Source organism: Maylandia zebra, linkage group LG5 (genome assembly GCF_041146795.1).
Source record: "Maylandia zebra isolate NMK-2024a linkage group LG5, Mzebra_GT3a, whole genome shotgun sequence".
In the NCBI taxonomy this organism is placed as follows: domain Eukaryota; kingdom Metazoa; phylum Chordata; class Actinopteri; order Cichliformes; family Cichlidae; genus Maylandia; species Maylandia zebra.
Genome location: NC_135171.1, coordinates 9259829 through 9278968, shown reverse-complemented (window position 1 = coordinate 9278968; position 19140 = coordinate 9259829). Strand labels below are relative to the sequence as shown.

At 41.5% G+C, this 19140-nt stretch overlaps 2 protein-coding genes across 5 annotated transcripts in view; both read left to right on the top strand.

Moving 5' to 3' along the window:
- The window catches only part of LOC143418577 (solute carrier family 41 member 1-like), a 149667-nt gene that overhangs the window by 64113 nt on the left and 66414 nt on the right, over window positions 1–19140 (top strand). The window lies entirely within an intron of this gene.
- Window positions 1–19140, top strand: part of phactr3b (phosphatase and actin regulator 3b) — a 61561-nt gene that overhangs the window by 9897 nt on the left and 32524 nt on the right. The window contains exon 1 of one of the 4 annotated variants that reach the window (XM_012921485.2): window positions 14737–15011. The exons of 2 other annotated variants lie outside the window; for them this stretch is intronic. Coding sequence is in view for 1 of the 2 variants with exons in the window: in XM_012921484.2 (XP_012776938.1) it covers window positions 16180–16195 (16 nt within the window). In the remaining variant the exon portion in view is untranslated. Of the gene's footprint in view, window positions 1–14736; window positions 15012–16095; window positions 16196–19140 lie in introns of those variants that run through there. One more of the 4 variants, XM_012921484.2, reaches the window with a different exon arrangement.

Below are 19140 nucleotides of genomic sequence, written 5' to 3'. Positions count from 1 at the left end.
CCCAGATGGCCGAACTTCTCACCCTTTTCACCCAGAGAGAGCTTCAGAGGAAGCCCATTTCCGCCGCTTGTATCCGCGATCTCGTTCTTTTGGTCACTACCACAGCTCGTGACCATAGGTGAGGGTAGGGACGTAGATCGACCGGTAAACTGAGAGCTTCACTTTTACACTCAGCTGTCTCTTCACCGCAACAGACCGGTACAGCATCCACATCACTGCAGCCGGAGCACCAATCCGTCTGTCGATCTCTCGCTCCCTTCTCCCGTCACTCGTGAACAAGACCCCGAGATTCTTAAACTCTTCCACTTGGTGCAGGAACTTATCCCTGACCCGGAGTGGACATTCCACCCTACACAAAAAACACACTGCATTCCCCAATTCTGACAAAAAGCCTTATGCACAGCAGCAGGTATACCATCACGCTATAACAACCCCACGCACATTAGGTGGTACTCAATTGTAATGGAAAACATGTGAAATCCAGTTGAGGCAAGTCGAGCTGTGTCAAGTAGGTACTAGTGGAAAAAGGCTTTAAGTGTTACCTTAATTTTTCAGCCTGAAAGGTTCTACTTTAGGACAGACTACACGGATGCTACTGACTCCTTAAGGCAGTCCTGTCCTGTCATCATTTGTTGCATCGTTTTATCAGAAGAAAGTTCCTTTGGTTCATTTTCATGCTAACAGGCAAAAATACTTCCAGGGTTTTATTTGCTTCTTTTAAAATCTAAACTCACTATATAATTAACCAAGGGGTTCCCTAACATGTGCTTAGAAATGCATTTCCACCACTAAAATGTGACATCTACAGCTGGAGTAGATATGAGATTTGAGACATTTTGAAAGACTTGTTAATAACTTACATAGTGGCAGAGCCCTGAATATGCTTCTAAGTGGGTTCAAGAGCAGTTGAAAGGTGAAACACAGCCACAAGAGGGCTCTACTCGGCAGATGGCTTAATGTTGCATAAGTGCAGTGAGCAGTCACTGTCACGGCAAGTCCAGCACTGCAGTCACCAGGTCTCTCTCAAAAAAGAGGGACAGCACATGGTTTGTTCAAGGTCATGCTGCATACGGTGAGAGCGGGCAGACTCCTTCCTAGGATTAATCAGCATTACTCTCCATGTTTTAAGAGGAGTCTGAACTGGTATTGAAGTGAGGGGCACTTCAACTCAATATTCACTTCATGTCAAAGACCGCAGGGATGAGCGCAGTGAAGGCAATATTAGAATAAGTTTCGAAATCTTTTGAAATTCAATTAGAGGTGGTTACAACTGCACACGGGAAATGAAACTTTGCTCATCTTCACACCCCTCTATTTTCAGAGCTGATGCAATTCCTCTCAAGCTCTTTTTTTGTGATCTCATGTCTGTTTCAAAAGAGGAACATCTTGAAAGCAGTGATGAAGGATTTAACATGGACAGCTTGGCCATGATTAATGCGGAGCATTCCAGAAGTGATGTGACTGTAATGTAGGACTATAAATGAAATGTGGCTTTGCTGAGACAGTAATGGGTTGTTCAGAGTGAATGTTACCCTTGAGTCTTTGGTGCAGCATTGATTCTTTTTTATTGGTTGGCCAAGGCTCAGTAGTACAGTGGCTAATTCAAAAGCACTTCGCTTTTTTCCCCTCCCTGTTTTTTTTGTGCCAACTCATCTCTCATACCCTTGTGCACTATGCAGAGACATCGCTGGGTTCCACTGACTACAGGGCCCTGGGGAGCAACGCAGCAAGCAGGGAAAAACATGACGTCACTGTTGGCCAATGCCATGAGAGGACAAAACACTGTTATGCAGAATGCTGTAGCTAGGTCATTAAAAAAACTGAAGTCACCAGTCCAAAATAATATAAAGGAAGTGATCAATTTGGCGGTTCGGTTTGGTTCGATACTTTGGTGTCACGGCTCGATATTTTTTCGATACAAAGAAAATGTTCATGCCTTTTTAATTTGTCATTTATTAAAATTATAAATATATATTTTAACTCAAAAGTACAGTTTTTAAATGTAATGTTGCTGAAACAACAAAATAATAAAAAAAATCTATCTGATCGAGAAATCACTCATCTTTGGAAAAGAGTTTATTACAGAGAAATGGCTCTTTCTAAAATAAAAGCTATACTATACGCTTCTTCTGGGCTATATTCTCAGCAGCACATTAAACATATCAGGTCCCCATAAGGAGAATCATGTGCTAACACTGTCTAAATGACTCGGGTAAAGTTTGTAGCATGCTTGTTGTTTTTGTCTGCTTCCACTTGTCTTTGCACTAGAATGATGTCAGCGTAAATGTGCAGTCATATTCATTTTGTTCCCACTAGTGCTGTCAGCGTTAATCTCGTTAAAATGACGTAAACGCCATAACGCGGCAAATCTCCGTTAACAAGTTACCGCGGATCGCCCCGTGCATGGGGCTGGACAGCGTCAACACGTTAACGAGCAAACTGCGCTAACACACTAGTTCCCACCCATGTAATTGAGCATTGCGTGGCACATCCGACATACTGTTTTACTTTAGTCCATGACGCGCTTACCTTCAGGGTCATACGTCACATGAAGACCAAAATAGTTCCAAAGGCCAGATCTGAATGAGGGTGGGGGAGGTTCAGTTTGCCATGTTGCAACGAGCTTAGCTTCTGTCTCGCTAGCTTGCGCTGCGCTCAGTGGATCTGCGCTCGACAGTGCAGCCTAGGCGGAGTAGTCGAACGCAGATCCACTGAGTGCTCAACACAGACAGCATCGTCAGAAGGAAAGTTGATAAAATAAATGAAAAATTTTGTATTGTTCGATACATATGCGTACCGAACCGAAAGCACTGTATCGAACGGTTCAATATCCATACGAGTATCGTTGCACCCCTAATAAATATAGATATATATCTATATATATATATAGATATGTATGTGTGTATGTGTGTGTGTGTGTGTGTGTGTGTGTATATATATGTATGTATATATATATATATATATATATATATATATATATATATATATATATATATATATAGATAGATAGATAGATAGATAGATAGATAGATAGATAGATAGATAGATAGATATGTGTGTATATGTATGTGTGTGTATATATATGTGTATATGTGTGTATATATATGAATAAATAAACATCAAGGTCTTGGTGAGTAGGGCTGGGCCATATCATACCGTTCATGGTAATATCGGTATAATGTTGGGCAACGATAAGAAAATGAAATATCACGATAGAATATGGGTAAAATGCGCATGCACGGTAGCTTTGTTTTCATACGCACATGGCGGAAAAAGCATGACAGCGACAGAGAATGAGAAGGGCTAAAGCGGATCGTTGAATGAAACGGGTGAACCAGAATTGGTTTGTAAAAATGCTGCAACTTCAGTGGTGTGGAACTGGTTTAGCTTTCGTCCGTCATATACACAACAAAGCACTATTTTTGGTAGCGCATGCTAGCGGGCCGTCGTTATTACCGTGTTGTTTGGAAAATACGGCACACTTAAAATCAATCCTTTGATTTTTCTGAAAATCGAGAGTGCCCCTTATAATCCCGTGTGCCTTATGTATGAATTCTGGTTGTTTACTGACCTTGAAACGATTTTATGTGGTACACGGCGCTCGAAAATCTGTCAAATGTTTTAGTACGACTTTGCTAAGCTACAAACCCGCACCGCTTGATGGATTGTCGGAGCATTACGGCTATCGTAGGCAGGCGCCTCGCGGAGTGATACGTACTGTGCTTCAACATAATATTACCGTATTGTGTGTGTATAACCTCTTTTTAAGTTTTGTGGATATTATACATGGTTATGCTGAGGATATGTCGGACAATTTCCACTGGAAATGCCTTTTGGTTAAACTGTCAGCAAGGAATTTGCATTTGCACTGTTACATTTTTATATAACTTTAATGCACATAAAAAACAGCTGCTTGTTTAAGTGAAAATACATTGATGGTTTTTTTGCACTAATAAAGTTGTGGAGTTGTAAAGTATTTTGTCTAGTGTCAATTATATCGTCAGTTATATCGTTATCGCAAATTTTCAAATGTATATCGTGATAAATATTTTTGGTCATATCGCCCTGCTCTAGTGGTGAGTACCCGTGCATATTTGAAAAGCACTTTATAAAGCGCTTTAGAAGAGTCAGTTGGGTCTGAAGGCTACAAGTTCAAATTTTAAAAAGAGGTGTATAGTATTCCCGAGTACTTCAAGTCATTTTAGCATAACACAGCGGGGTTAAACTGTTAGGGGCTATAAAATGTGTACGTTGCATAATGGGTGATGTAAGCACTTGGGTTTGTCAACGGAAACAAATAAGAAATAAGAAAAGGTCTCTGGTTCTGGTTTTGAGCAACAACCTTGCGGCCTGAAAATTTAAGCCAATGGGAGAAGTTCCAAAATCTGCAGTTCCTTGTGTGGCGACTTGAGTCAGTCTTCACAGACACAATTTAAGAGCACAAATAAACACGTTTAGAGTCTGTACAAGGAGCAGTTTTGGGCTCTATAACTATTTACCATTATATATATTTTTGTTTATAGCTCACATGTTTAGCTTTTGTTTGGGCTCAGGCTTAAGGTTCAAGGTAGCCAGCAGCTGTCTCCTCAATTTTATCCCCAGACCTGGCCCTGTGCTGTTAAGTGAGTGGACCAGTTCTTCCCGTAATGTGCTGTATGTATTGCTGATACGCTCCATCGCATTCAAAAATCAAAACACTGAGTTTTTTTTGTTTATATTAGTTACAAAATATCAAAATTAGGCATTACAAACATAAACTAAGCAATATGAGTAAATAAAAGAAGTGCTACTGGAGCCCCTCAAACACCACAATCATTTCATGGTTTGAAATGATTGCAAAACAATAGAGAAATCGAAATATTATGCTTAAAATATCAGTTCAGGCACTTGGGAAGGTTTAGAAAAAAATACATCAATGTATATTGTTAATGTCTTCAAAATAAAATCCTCTGATTACTTTTTCAAACCTATCTAAAGTGCCTGGACTTGGATTTCTTGTGCAGTTTTTGGAGCATAGTGTTTTACAAAATATGCAATGTGGACTTAAACAGTAAAAGGTAATCAGCTTAAATTCTCAGAAATGTGAATTATGCTCTCCGTACTATCACCACGTACAAAGTACTTAGGGCCTATTTGATAACGAATGGAAAGGAAGGGCTGCAGAGCTGGTGATAATTCTATGTTTTGTCCTCACAATTTGCTGTTTTTAAGAAACATAATTTCCTAATCAGAGTGGTTAAGGTTAAAAAGCTTTAGCAAACTGACACAGTGGACTGGTAAGGCTTCTGACTTTGAAACTGAAACCCGAGAAACTTCCCGAGCAATTTGACTTCCCGAGCTGTCTGGCATAAGGATGTAATTAACATCAAAGCAATAACATGTGATGATGTGCTAATTCTTTTTCAGGGCAGGTTTTTCCCCTCTCATAGAAAAGATGAATATAAATAGGCTGATAGTCTTTGTCTCTTTGTCTCCGAGTACACACTTGATTGAACGGCAGCACAAACACGACTGGTATGGATGTACCATCCCCTCCCCGCTGCACGCACACACACGCTACTGTCTCCCCTCCCCCCAGCTACAAAACAAAATCTCTACAAAAACAAGGATGTCTCCCGTACACTGGGACTTTAACATGCTTCTCTGGTGCGTTTGAGTCCTCGACAGTATCTGCAAAATTAAAAACAGAGTGGCGGTGAAGCCGTGCCCAGAGAGATGAATGGCTTGTGGCTTGTATTTATTGCTCTGCATGCTGCTCACAGTAAGCTTAATGTTTTCACACCAAACAGAGCTTCACTTTTGTGCCTTACTGTGATCTCTCTGCCTCTGATCTGCACTGCAATGGAGCAACCCTGGCTTTACTGCATGTTTGTAGTAATAGTTTATGCATCTCGTGTCTTAACGTGAGCTTACCGTTTGCTATATGTGTAACGGAGACAGAGATGTACCCTGCGACTGGGCCAGACATGCTGGGGGAAGCGATTCGAGTTAAGCTGTCAGCCATTTACACATAATGTATCTTTTATGAATGTTTCATGTGCTGACCTAATTCCTTTCAGAGCCGAGTAAAAGCAATATGTTGCACATGAGAAGACACCAGAGCATCCAGCTGATCCTTTTGACATCCTCGGCCCACGACGAGGGGATAGGAAGGGTCGGCCAAATGGAAACAGAGCTGCGATGTGAAAGTCGAGAATAGAGGCTGTAGACCGCCCCGGCAGAGTTATTTTCAGCCATTTGTTTCTACAAAATCTACACTGCATCCCACAGAGATGGGGAATAAAACAGACACACAAGCAGATATTGTACTTTGCTCTCCGCCTTACGTGTAATTAAACCGCGCGCTTAAGCCTAGAGTTAAGAGACTGATCACTCTGACAGACTTGAATGTTTCAGCAGTGTTAAACAAGGACGAGGATCAGGAAGAGGAGGGGGAGGAGGGGGTGCTGCAGCTGCAGAAATCAGTGTGGGTGCTGTTGCTGAACTCCATCTAGAATTAAGTAAAATCAAACTGCTGTTCCAATGTGACGAGAGCTAACCCAAAGAAATTCATGCAGGGAAAAGTGTGGCTGCTCAGAGTCGTCTCAAAACACAGATGTGTCACGTTATGTGATTACAGTGACAAACCTGTTTGATTTCATGAGCTTGCCAGACTACCGCGAGAGCAATTAGTCGCATCACTGATGGACGCGATACCGGAGGCTGTCTTCACAAGTAAATGAGCAAATTCAGTTTGTGTTTACGTTCACCTAACTGGAAGCAGACATCACATTTATGATCCTTGTAGTAAGAAATGCGAAGGCCTTGTAGGGAGCATGTCAGGTTTGATAGAAGGGTCTTTTGGTTTCATCAATCTTTTCAATGATTGTCGTGCCAGGAGGCACTGAGGACCACAACAAAACTTTCAGCTGTACAACTGAGGAAGCTTCCGACGGTAGTCCGTTAGATGTTCAGGTTTGTTTAGGATCACTGTTCTGATGTAGTGGCCTCTCTTTTCTAACAGTACAATAGTAAAAAACCCTTACTGGAAGGATGTGAGGTTTGATACCTGCGATCGTGGCTCAAGAGTTGGGAGTTCACCTTGTAATCGGAAGGTTGCTGGTTCGAGCCCCGGCTCGGAAAGTCTCGGTCATTGTGTCCTTGGGCAAGACACTTCACCTGCCGCCTACTGGTGTTGGCCAGAAGGGCCGATGGCGTGATATGGCAGCCTCGCTTCTGTCAGTCTGCAGCTGTGGCTACAACTGTAGCTTGCCTCCACCAGTGTGTGAATGGGTGGATGACTGGATGTGTAAAGCGCTTTGGGGTCCCTAAGGGGGGACTAGTAAAAGCGCTATACAAATAAGCTCTTTTGTCTTACCCTTGTATGCAGAAGCTCGGGCTGCTGTGAAAGGCTTCGTAAGATGAACTGATCTCCAAAAGGTGTATAATACAGGCATTTTCATTCTAAACAAGCCAAAAGGACACTAATATTGTCTTTTAAAAACATGCAGGTTTACTGAACTGGCCAAAATAGTGTGTGACCCCGATGGTATAACATGTAAGTAAATCTTGATGCTTCTAATTTTAAAATCTACTTTACACTTATACAGACAGGCTTGTGGATCTAATGTAGTCCTGTTTTAAGTATTTGTGCATGCTTTACAGTTTATTGAATGGGGAAAGGGGGCCCACTGATATTGCTAATTAGAGGCCACGGATATCTGTGCTACACCACTGCTTTTGTGCTCCAGCCTTATTAAACTTTAATCACAGCAGAGGCAGATGAAACATAGTAATAAAAGTGGTCACCTAATGTTAATTGTTTGGTTGCATAACAATATTAAGCAATAATTGAAGACGGCACTGATTAATGGCCTCCTGCCATAGAGCTCTCTAACGGGAAAATGTGTTGATCAGACAAAAAAAAACCCAAGACCAGTTTTGAAGACATCAGCTAGTTCTCTGGGAAGACGATTAAACCAATAAATTAAAATAAAATGTAAAAAATCGATAAAGTACGCTCTTGCTCTGCCCAGGCAGCATCCTGGCCTCCTCCCAACCTTGAAACCTCTCCTTCAGAGGAATCCCAGAGACTGTTTTGTTTGCAGCTCACACACTCTACGCACTCAAGACTGTGTCTTCCCCACTGCTACAGTCCCCCCATCTGTCACTGTGACACTGCACTGGCTCCAAGGCTACGCAGGCTGTGGTTGTACCTGATGAATGATTAAGCAGATTTAAAGGGGGCCAGGGCAGAAGTGGAGTAGCAGCAGCAGAGGCCTTTAGGAGCACTTACCTTTTAAATGTGGCTGCACTGCCACGGTGCAAAGCCTGCTTTGGAGTGAAATGCCACAGAGTCAGTCTCCTACGGCCTGTGGAGCTGCTTCCAGCCTGGCATGGTTTGCCTCGTGAATCGCTGCCTTAATGTAGAGTTTGTAAGCAGTTCATGTATCATTTGTGTCTTTGTGAGCACATATTTGAATGATACGCAGCTTTAAAAAAATAATAAAAAAAAGTGTAGTTAAATGTGTAGTTTAAATAGAAATGAGAAATCTGAATACGAATATCAGACTAATTTGATTATTCAACATTACTTTTCGTTAACCCTCATGTGCCTTCTGATTCGGTTACTTTGTGGCTTATCTCTGATGCTCAGAAGCTCTCACTCCAAAGAGAATGTGACCATGCTGCTGCTGAGGCTTGCAATCAATTTTAAAGTGCTTTGGTGCAAATTGCTCCACAAATGGACAGTCCATAACTGCAGGTTTGAGCATTTATACTGCTGATGTACAGCACGTTTCTCCATCTCCCTCATCCCCCCTGTGACTGCACCACAGTTAAATTCACTCTACAGATACACACAAACATAAAAAAGTGCATACATCTACACGTCGCTGCCAGTGATCATTTACAGTCATCAACAGTAAAAATGCAAAAGTGCCCTAATGATGTGACATCTTATGTTATGCAGTTTTACATCATCTGCAGCAGCAGATTGATCGTGCAAAGGAACGTCAACACGTGTTGGTGCTATGTCTTTATCATGATATGACGGCAGTGTCATTGCAGAGCTGAGCATAAATTTAACTGAACAGTAAAATGACACCATTAAATAAATGCAGAATTATTAGAAATATTTGCTCCTCCTGTTTGTGAACAGACAACTGACACAGGCTCACTTTGGCACTGAGGAAAAGTTTAAATATCATAAACGAGTTAAAATTGACACTGAACTTTACAATGGAGCAGTTTGCATACATGCGACTCGTGCTTGTCTCACTCTTATTGCAAATTGTGTTACCTAATTAGCAAATTCATCTTCGTGATATCCCAGTGTGAAACTTCCTTCAAGACCTGTGGTTTGAAATGAATGAACAAAGTAATTATAGCTGTTTTTCCTTTGGGCATCTCCAGTTCAGGGCCCATGGTACAGATATTTTAAGGCGGATATTAACTCTCTTGTCTATTCCTAGATGGGTAGACCCACTGCTGACCTTGTAGTCACACAATTTAAATTGCTTAATTTAGTTTATCTGAAGTGATTCATTAAAAATCATTACAGTTGAAATCAGAAACACAGCAGTCGTGTTTAGCCCCCTTTCCTTTCACCAGAATTAATTCAACTGTGTTGATATTGGATTTAATGTTGCTTTAACTGCCAGTGATAGCTGCTCTGCAGCCGTGTTACTAGCAGTTTGTTGAAACCTCTGGGAGGTGCACAGCGATTACAGCAGAGGTATCGCTCATAACTATGATTTGGGAAAGAGGGCTGGTGTTTATGAATCCTGGAGAAGCAGACATACAAATGACTTTGTTTCCACTGAAGGGCGGTTACGATCAGGCTTTCTATCATCATAAAACAGGAAGTTTATGCATATGCCCATGCAAAGTAGGTTTTAATGTGCTCTATGTTGCCTGTTTGAGCCTCTACTACAAAGTACACACTGCATTTCTTTGCATTCTCTTCTTTGTGTAGGTCTGACTTCCCCTTTTCATTTTTTTTTTTCCATTTTTTTTTTTTTTTCCCGCCTGTCCCATTTGGTTCTTTAGCCATCAGAATTGTTGTCTGAAGACCAACAAGGATACCCAATGGATTTACTTTGCCAAATGGATCATCGTGGCATTGCCGTATTGGTCCATTTGGTCGATCTTTGTTTTTATTATTTATTATATTTTATTTTCAGATGTTACAGACGGGACAGACATGAGTGAGAGATAGGAAAGGGAGGGAGAAAGAAAGAGGAAGGAAAGGAAAAACAGAAGGGGAGAGGGACAGTGAGAAAGGGGGGGGAGAAAAAAAATCTCCTGGATCACCTGTTGAGAGAAGAATAGAAAACAAGCAAAAAAAGACAAAAAAAAGAAACAAAGCAACATACTAAACACAACACCATCGCATTAATCTAGCTAAGTGTAAACAGCAGTAAATACTAAATATTCAATGTTGTTGTGCAGCACGCAGGACAGATGTGCTTCGAAGTAGCAGCCAAGAAAGGTGTAATTTGGGTCTACGAGCAGTGAACACCCGTGTGCATACCTGTGTGGATCAGCGCGCTTGTATTCCAAAGGTTTCTCCATGTAACGATCTGCTAGGGAGTGTGGGGGGGCCACAGCCCCGTCCTCCAGGGTGTGAAGCAGGTATGGAGGAGATCAAAACTCCAGACATCCAGAGGCCCCCAGAACACAAGAGACCATGGAAGACCAACAGAGGGGCAGCCGCGCCACTGTTCCAGAAAGAGCTGAGGAGAGTTCCAGATGAGGGTTCACTCAGCAGCCGCGGAGCAGAAGCCAGGGGGAGTTGCAGTGACGCGCCCGTGAGCTCCGCCGGCCGCCAGCTGTGCCTGAGTGACCGAGCCCCAGGCCGAGAGGCCGGGGGCACCCCACCCCCGAAGGGGCCCGAGCGAGCCCCAGGCTCCAGGCCCCGATAAGCGGCCGCCAAGGAGTGAGCTGGTGTGTACCTGGGCGCCCACCCCCAGACACAAAGAACCACCAACGCACCGACACCTGAGGGAGTCCGCCACCGGCAGGGGAAGTGGTGGTAGGTGGAGATAGGCCTGTTTGAGCCTCTACTACAAAGTACACACTGCATTTCTTTGCATTCTCTTCTTTGTGTAGGTCTGACTTCCCCTTTTCAACTAAAGTACTAACACAACCCTGACAGATGTGCAATTCTGAAAATAATAGTACTTTATACAACATATAGAGCCTATTAAATTAAAATGAACTATTGGTAATTCTATCAAAAATATGACTCTGATTATGTCATCACCTCACACGGCTGCATGGGCCCCTGAATATAATAACAAGCTGTAGACTCCAAAAATACAAAGCATTAGTGCGACGTCTTGCAGTATAATCAACAATATATAACTGCACACAAGATGTACAGTAATATATTAAAGTCCTTCTAGAGGAAATTCTGTCACCTGACACCCATCTTGAAAAATACCTACATGCACTTAAATGGTTGTGTTGAAGCATATCTTCATGAAACTGAGATAAAGACAACATATAGAATCATAAGTCAAATCTGATGACTTTCCCTTAAAACAAGATTATAAGAAATCTTTCTGCACCACAGATTTAAATTCAGTGTTCTCCCAGTGCTGTGTTTCTCTTTATGTCTCTGGCTTTAAAATTGGACAGTTTGTATCTATAAATGTACAAAGGTGCAATTTCCTATTAAAATGTCCCCGTGCACGATATCAGAGCCCACACTGACACTCCACAGTGGGAAGCAGCCATCACTGAAACTATTAATGACACGTCGTGACTTTTTCCAGCTGTGACAACAAGCGATTTGTTTAATATGAATGCTAAAAATTGTCTTTAGTAATAATAATAATAATAATAATCTTTAGCTGTAACTACTGAAGCAGTGCCTTTAATATTTCTACATGTGGGCTTACATAATGGGGTATAGTCTTGTTTTTTCATCTTCAAGTTAGCCAGCTTGAGGTCATGTGTCAGTTCCTTATTAACTGGTCAAAATGTGCTCGCGCAACCTTTTGGCCATATTAAATGAAGCCTTGTAAATATTGAATGAGACGCTATTCGGTGAGTACCCTACATCCTTGTTTATATTCTTCGCTGACTGCTAGTGTGTCCCTAAGGAGATATCCAGCCACGGACTTTCATCATCTCTGATGTAACTCGGCTCTTCCTGCTGTTAATGTATGAGGGGCCCTCTGAAGGATCGATGAGAAATCACAAAAGACTTTATTTACACATAAGTGATGTTGTTTGATAAATTATTAAATCATCTGTGTTTCAAGCAGACTTTACGGAAGTCGAGGAAACGTATCTTTAAGAATAGATCTAACAAGAAAGGTTGCCTATTTAAAAATATGCACAGGAAAAATTGAAAGTGGTAACCCTGTGTTCTTGCAGTGGCAGCTGTACTGTCTGAACAAGAGGCTTGCAGTTACTAGTGTGGACATATTTATCTCTTTATCACCAGTCATTTTTCCTGTGGTATAAATATCTGTCCTCAAGTAGGTGCCTGATCTTTTTATATTTACTTGCTATTGTCTGTTTGACTAAAGGACAAACTTGTGAACCGGTGATTTTCTTTCCTCTAGCCCAAACACCAGGCTGACTTTGAGGGCTTTGAGTGACGTCACTTAACTTTTTCGACACATGTTCACATTAGGTTGAACTTTGGTGACTTCTTGACTCTTTGTCTAGCATCATTGTGGCCATTTAACAAATTGTGTAATTTATGACCATTAAGCATTAAAGCACCTCTTTAAACTTAACTGAGCACTTAAACATTTGGTGATGGGAATTTTTATTATTTTTATACATCATATAGACTTTGTGGTTAATGAAACTGAGATATTAGCTTTCATGATAATCATAATGGTTAGCTGAAACAAAGCACCAACCTCAAGAGCTGAAAAATCAAACAAATATGAAAGTGATTTTAAAAGATTGCAGTTCCTCAAATGGCCCCTTGAGGCTGCTTCCAATGGTGAGTCAGTCCACGAAAACGCGCCCATTTTAATTCTTTTATCAAGCATTTTTGCAGCATTGTACAAGATAGTTTGGGCGTCTGTGGTTACTTAAACATAAGTGTCCCCTTATAATGATAAACAAGTTTTAAAAGGGGGAAAAAACTCATTTACATGGATACTGGTGAGGTTCAAAGTTAGGGGTGTGGTTGTTTGGCTTGACAGGTTGGTTTACCCAGACAGCTGTTGCCCATTACGGTCTGCTAGGCCTCAATTATTACACCTCACCTCTTTTTGGAGTATTTTAATGGGTTTAAGAGTATTGCTTGCTCTTTGGTTCCAAGAACACCCCGTCTAAGAGGTTTGTGCTTCATTTTTGGTGAATTAAATTCTAAAATGTTATCAGTCTGTTAATTAGCAGAGGTGTATTCTTTGGATCCCTACATGAAAGATAGGAGTAGCTACTGTGACATCCCATTTTGAAGCCTTGAAATGAGTGTTTCCAGTCTTTGTTTTGAAACAGTAAAGGTTTAAGGCAGGGGTGTCCTGCAGGTTTTAGATGTGTCCTTGATCCAACGCAGCTGATTTAAATGGTTAAATTACCACCTCAACATGTCTTGAAGTTCTCCAGAGACCTGGTAATGAACTAATCATTTTATTCAGGTGTGTTGACCCAGGGTGAGATCTAAAATCTGCAGGACACCGGCCCTCGAGGCCTGGAGTTAGACACCCCTGGTTTAAGGCATTTCCATTGGCTTCTTTTTATTGTGAGAAAGACTCAGAAGTTCATGTTAGTGTCTAAGTTGTGGATGCAGCTTGCTCAGCACTTCAGCTTCTGGTCTACTAAAAAAGACACTAAGCTGCTCTGCTGCTATAGAGTCCAACACCAATAAGTGATGTCATGGTGGCTTTGTCCATCTTTTATATGCAGTCTTTATATGTGGTCTTTATCTACAGGGGTGATCGTGGCTCAAGAGTTGGGAGTTCGCCTTGTAATCGGAAGGTTGCCGGTTTGAGCCCGGCTTGGACAGTCTCGGTTGTTGTGTCCTTGGGCAAGACACTTCACCTGTTGCCTACTGGTGGTGGTCAGAGGGCCCAGTGGTGCCAGTGTCCGGCAGCCTCGCCTCTGTCAGTGCGCCCCAGGGTGGCTGTGGCTACAATGTAGCTGCCATCACCAGTGTGTGAATGGGTGGATGACTGGATATGTAAAGCGCTTTGGGGTCCTTAGGGACTAGTAAAGCGCTATATAAATACAGGCCATTTACCATTTACAGTCCGTTTTCAATTCATTTTTAAATCCCCAAGAGCAAATTTAAACCCATACAATTTAATCCCATTCATTTAAAGCAAGTGTAATCTAGGTGTTTTTAACATTATATCCTCCTGAGAGCCAGCCTATTTCTTTATGTCCTCTCTAATGGACATTTGTTTTTGGTCTATATCTTTTGACTTATTTGAGCTAGTCCAAATGACCTTAATAGAGAACATCCTGGACTTTCCATTGATATCTCATGTATTTGGGCGGGTTATTAAAGGCTATTTTAGGATACAAAAAAAAAACATGTACAAAAAGCATTAAAATCCCTTTACATTAATTATTATATATAGTAATGCATATATGACGTATATTATACATTAAACCCTGTTAATGTTAAACCTGTAGTCGCGGCTAAGCAGCTGTTAGCAGCGTGTATGTTTGCTACTGTACTACATGCACAGTACAGTGTGTCAGAGTGTATTGGTGTATTTGCCCCCCTCCTCCCGGCGGAGGGGCGGGGTCCATATGATTGCACATCAACACTCACGGCTAGCTGCAGACGCAACTCGTTCGCTCACACTTTCTCCACTTTCAGCTCACTCCCGGCGTTCCCGTCGCTGTTTAAACAACGTTTCCGCAACTTTTAGGAAGAGGAAATTTGAACATAAAGTATTTTTTAAATTATTATCATTGTGTGGTAATTCAAGAAAGAAAAAGAAGAGGAAGAGAAACCATCAGTCTCTGGTTCAGCCGCTCCGCTCTTTGGGAAGATATGATGTGAGCACCGAAGCTGCAGGAGGACTGGATAACCGCGCATCCTTTAAGTAAGTGCTTCACGCCTCACCGGCACGGATTTATGGCTCGTGGAGATTAATAACCCCTAACATAGTGCTGCTCTTTTACCTTTTTTTGCGCGGGGGTCATACGCTGCTTGCCTACCGTGGATATCATTTTCCTCTGATAATCTTATTGTGACCCGTAGCGTTCAGCAGCTAGCCTGTACCTAATATTGTTGTTCTTTCACTGCTATGACTCTACAGATGAACGACTCTTTGGGGACTTTAGGTGTAACATTACTGGAAACGACCTCTCCCTGCTGACTGACTGTTTTTATGTTATCTGCAGCACTAAACTCATGACAGATCATTTGTAGTGTAAGTGATGAGGCTGTTGTAACATTTCCAGGAGCTCTGTGTTTCCCATCCTCAGCAGCCTCATTATGTGCACAGCTTTTCTCTAGGTTACTGTGCACACACTACAGAATCTGACTTTCACCACTTGTTTTTTTCCCCCTTTGCTCCAAAACCCTCCACCAAACAAGTGTCCTGCATTTGCAGAAAGCCATGCTGACGCCCTTACCACTTCAATAAATATTTTAGCATTAGTTGTACAAATGAAACATGCAGCATCTCCCTGACTTACATTATGCACACTTGCACGCTGAGACGCGATTGGCTGCAGCTCAGCGTCTCTCCGTGTGGCAACAAGCCTTCCCCATCCACCCAGCAACTCCCTATTCCTCATGCTGTGGTGAGTCTCTCTGCCTCTGAGGGCCCTTTCTGCAGCATCCGACGTGGTAACCATGGCAACGGAGCCTGACCCTGGGCATGCTTACTACAGGCTTGACCTGGATTTCTCTCTACATGCCAGGCAGGGGCGCATGACTTGGGCAACTGACCCGCTTCTCACATTGATTGGCTGTCGAGCAGTGAGATCAGAGGCGACGATACGCTGCTTGTTCAACGAATCAATGAACTCACTTGTGATTGGCTTTGTGTCACTGGGTGTCTGAGTAATGTGTTTGTAATGTTAACACATTTGGTAATGCTGTTCTGGGAGACGAGACGGGTGCTTTGCCAGTTTTTCTAGGATGAAGACTGGCTTTTCTTTTTTTTTTTTTTTTTTTTTTTTTTTTGAATTAATCTAATGTGCCAGTAGGTTTAATCGTTTTGGATTGTGCACTAATGCTTGGGGAAAAAAAGACATCTGAAGATGATTTCTAATCCGTGTAAGTTAAGATGATCTCTGGCTTCTTGTTGCTTGGTTTTTGAGGATTTGAGCTTAATAATGAATTATTTTTAATTACATATTTAAAAATTTTCTAAAATTAATTTTTGTTTAGCACTTTTGCGTCACATGCCTGGTTTCATATCCACCACCTGGCTGGTTTCTGTGTGGAGTTTGCACGTTCTTCCTGTGTTTGCGTGGGTTCTCTCTGGGTACTCCGGCTTCCTCCCAGAGTACAGAGACATGCAGTTAGTGGGGTTAGGTTAATGGGTGATTCTAAATGCTAAATTCCCCTTGCTGCAAATTTTGAGTGTAAATGCTTGTTTGTCTCTCTGTGTAAACCCTGTGACAGGGGCAGCCTGTCACCCCGGCAACCCTGAATTGGATAAGTGGAAGAGAGAGAAATTAATTTATTACGAAATTCTGTCCTTATTTTTTTTACTTTTAACTATTTACTTCTCTTCATTCCAGGGAAACAAAGCAATCTTTGTCAAAAATGACTGTGTTAAAGGTACTTTTTGTAAAAAACTTCTATAAACTACAGTTAAAACTTTGACCACAAGATGGCAGTGTTTTAAATGAAAATGTTAGTGTAGTTGCCTGCTGCGCCAGAATTAAATGCACAGTACTGTGCAAAAGTCGTGAGCCACCCCTCATTTGATCATATTTTGGTAGGAAATGGGACATAGGTGCATTGATTTATTGAAATATGCAAATACAAAAAATAAGAAAAAAACTGAGTTTATTCATTTCTAACAAGCTTGAAAGTCAATATTTGGTACGAGCACCTTTATTCTTCAACACAGCTTGAAGTCTCTTGTGCATCTTTCTTATCCTTTCTTCAAGTTGTCTTAAGGAACAGTTCTCCAGGCTTCTTGAAGGACATTAAACGCTCTTCTTTGGACACGATCTCACGCTGCTTCAGTAATGTTGAGCGAACCATGACTGAGCTTCCACCATGTTTTAGAGACAGGAGGCACTCACAGTTGTACCCCTCTCCTCATTTCCATAGTGGTTATTGATTTAACCACAATTTTCAAATTTGGATTCATCACTTCATGAGACCTGTTGTCACTAACTTTCAGGTCTTGTGTAATTTGGCACACCTCGGTTTCATCCCATGAACTTGGTGCCTTTTTTCTACTTGAACGATTCACGATTCACAGTGTTAAGTAGCAAGGACTGGACTGAAAATGAGTGAAGAATCAGCCAATTTCTAAAGAACTTTAGCAACATTGTTCCGTTGGATGTGGAAGATATGTTCCTGATATGCACCTGTTTGGCAGATACACTTTTTCCTGCTTTTTAAATTGAGTTTTTTTTTACTATTTATTCCCTCTTTGTTCCAGGGAAACACAGAATTCCTGATAAGCAAAGTGACCACACAGTGTTTAATATCTAGCTAGCACAAAACTGCAGATAAATATCGGCTACATATAACTGTATTAAAATGTCAGTGTGTTTGCTCACGCTGATGTCACTGGGACCGGCTGCAGATATTCAGTCGATATTTCTGCACATCCTTAGTTTCAAATATCAGCTGATTTTTGACCTTTTTTGTGTTACATTTGCTTGCCTTGCCTCCACACAGACACACACCCGCCCACCTGTGGAATTTCCCTGTATAAATAGCGGCACATTCAATATCTTCCTCTTACTGTGTAATTCGAGTGTATATGTAATTCATTTCTGGAGGGATAAGTGAGCAGATGTTGTGGATTTAGTCGCCTTTGACAGAAAATGGAAGTGTTCATAGATCCGTCGCTGCGCAGCCCACGGCTCAGCTGTAAGATCCCCGAGGTGTCAGCTTGTTGTCGGAGCCAGACTGTGTAGGAGTGCCTATTTCTGTCCTCTCTCTCTCTCTCTCTCTGTGTCTCTCTGCCACTCGGTGCATCATGACTGAAGTCAGCACGGTCAGCCTCTTTGCTTCTCTGCCTGTCAATGTGAACCCTCGTATGCAGCTTAGCGTGCAGACTTAAGAGCACTCGAAGGAGTCAGAGTACCTGCTAAGAGGGAGAGCCATTGATTGAGTTTGTCTGTGGCAAGAGATCAAAGCTTCAGTGCAAAATTAGTCTATATGCAAAATGTGAATCTGCAGCTGTTTAGATTGTTGCTCTGAAGCAGTGAAATATTTTTAATTTTTGCTTTGCAGATGTAAAGATTTCCTTGCCCTGCTTGCCCTCAGTGAAGACTAGAAGCCACTAATACAAGTGATTAGTCATCACGCAGCGATGATATTATATTGGTCATTTTTAAAAAGTAATATAATATAATAACTCTGATATTCCTCATTAATTGTGAGTGGTGTTAATTCAAAGTGGACATATTTAGGAACCGCAGGAACAGAGAAACCACATCGGCTCATAAGGATTCCTTCCAAACACAAGTTTGTCCAGGATTTACAGTCCTGTGATTTTTCTCCAGGCTTTCTGAAGCTCTTTCAAAGTTTTTCTCTTTATCACTCATTTTCAATCCAGCCCTCGTAACTGTCCAATATCAGAGGATTTTCTTTTTGTTTGTGGAGCCACTTAACTCTGGTGGGCAGTTAATACAAATAAATAATAAATAAATGAAAATACTGACAATAAATTAGTTTAAAGGAAAAAAACCCTCTGGTCTTACTTTTCTTGACAGAGTACATAATTGCAAACTTGAGCATCTTCACTGATAACTTTAGCATATTGGATAAAATAAAAATGACAAAGCTGAACTTTGGGGAGATCATCTGCAGCTGAAGGTAATGTTATTGCAATACTCAGCTTACTGCGATTTTTAACATTTTGCAATAACATCGTATCGTGGGTGAAATTCTGTGATAATATCGTATACCACTGGTAGACATACATCTTTATAGTGTGTTATGAAGGTTTCTTGTTTTTAACAGTGTCAGCTTGAGCTCTGGGAAATCTTGGTCAGCATCTAAACTATTTTAAACTATTTTCTGGT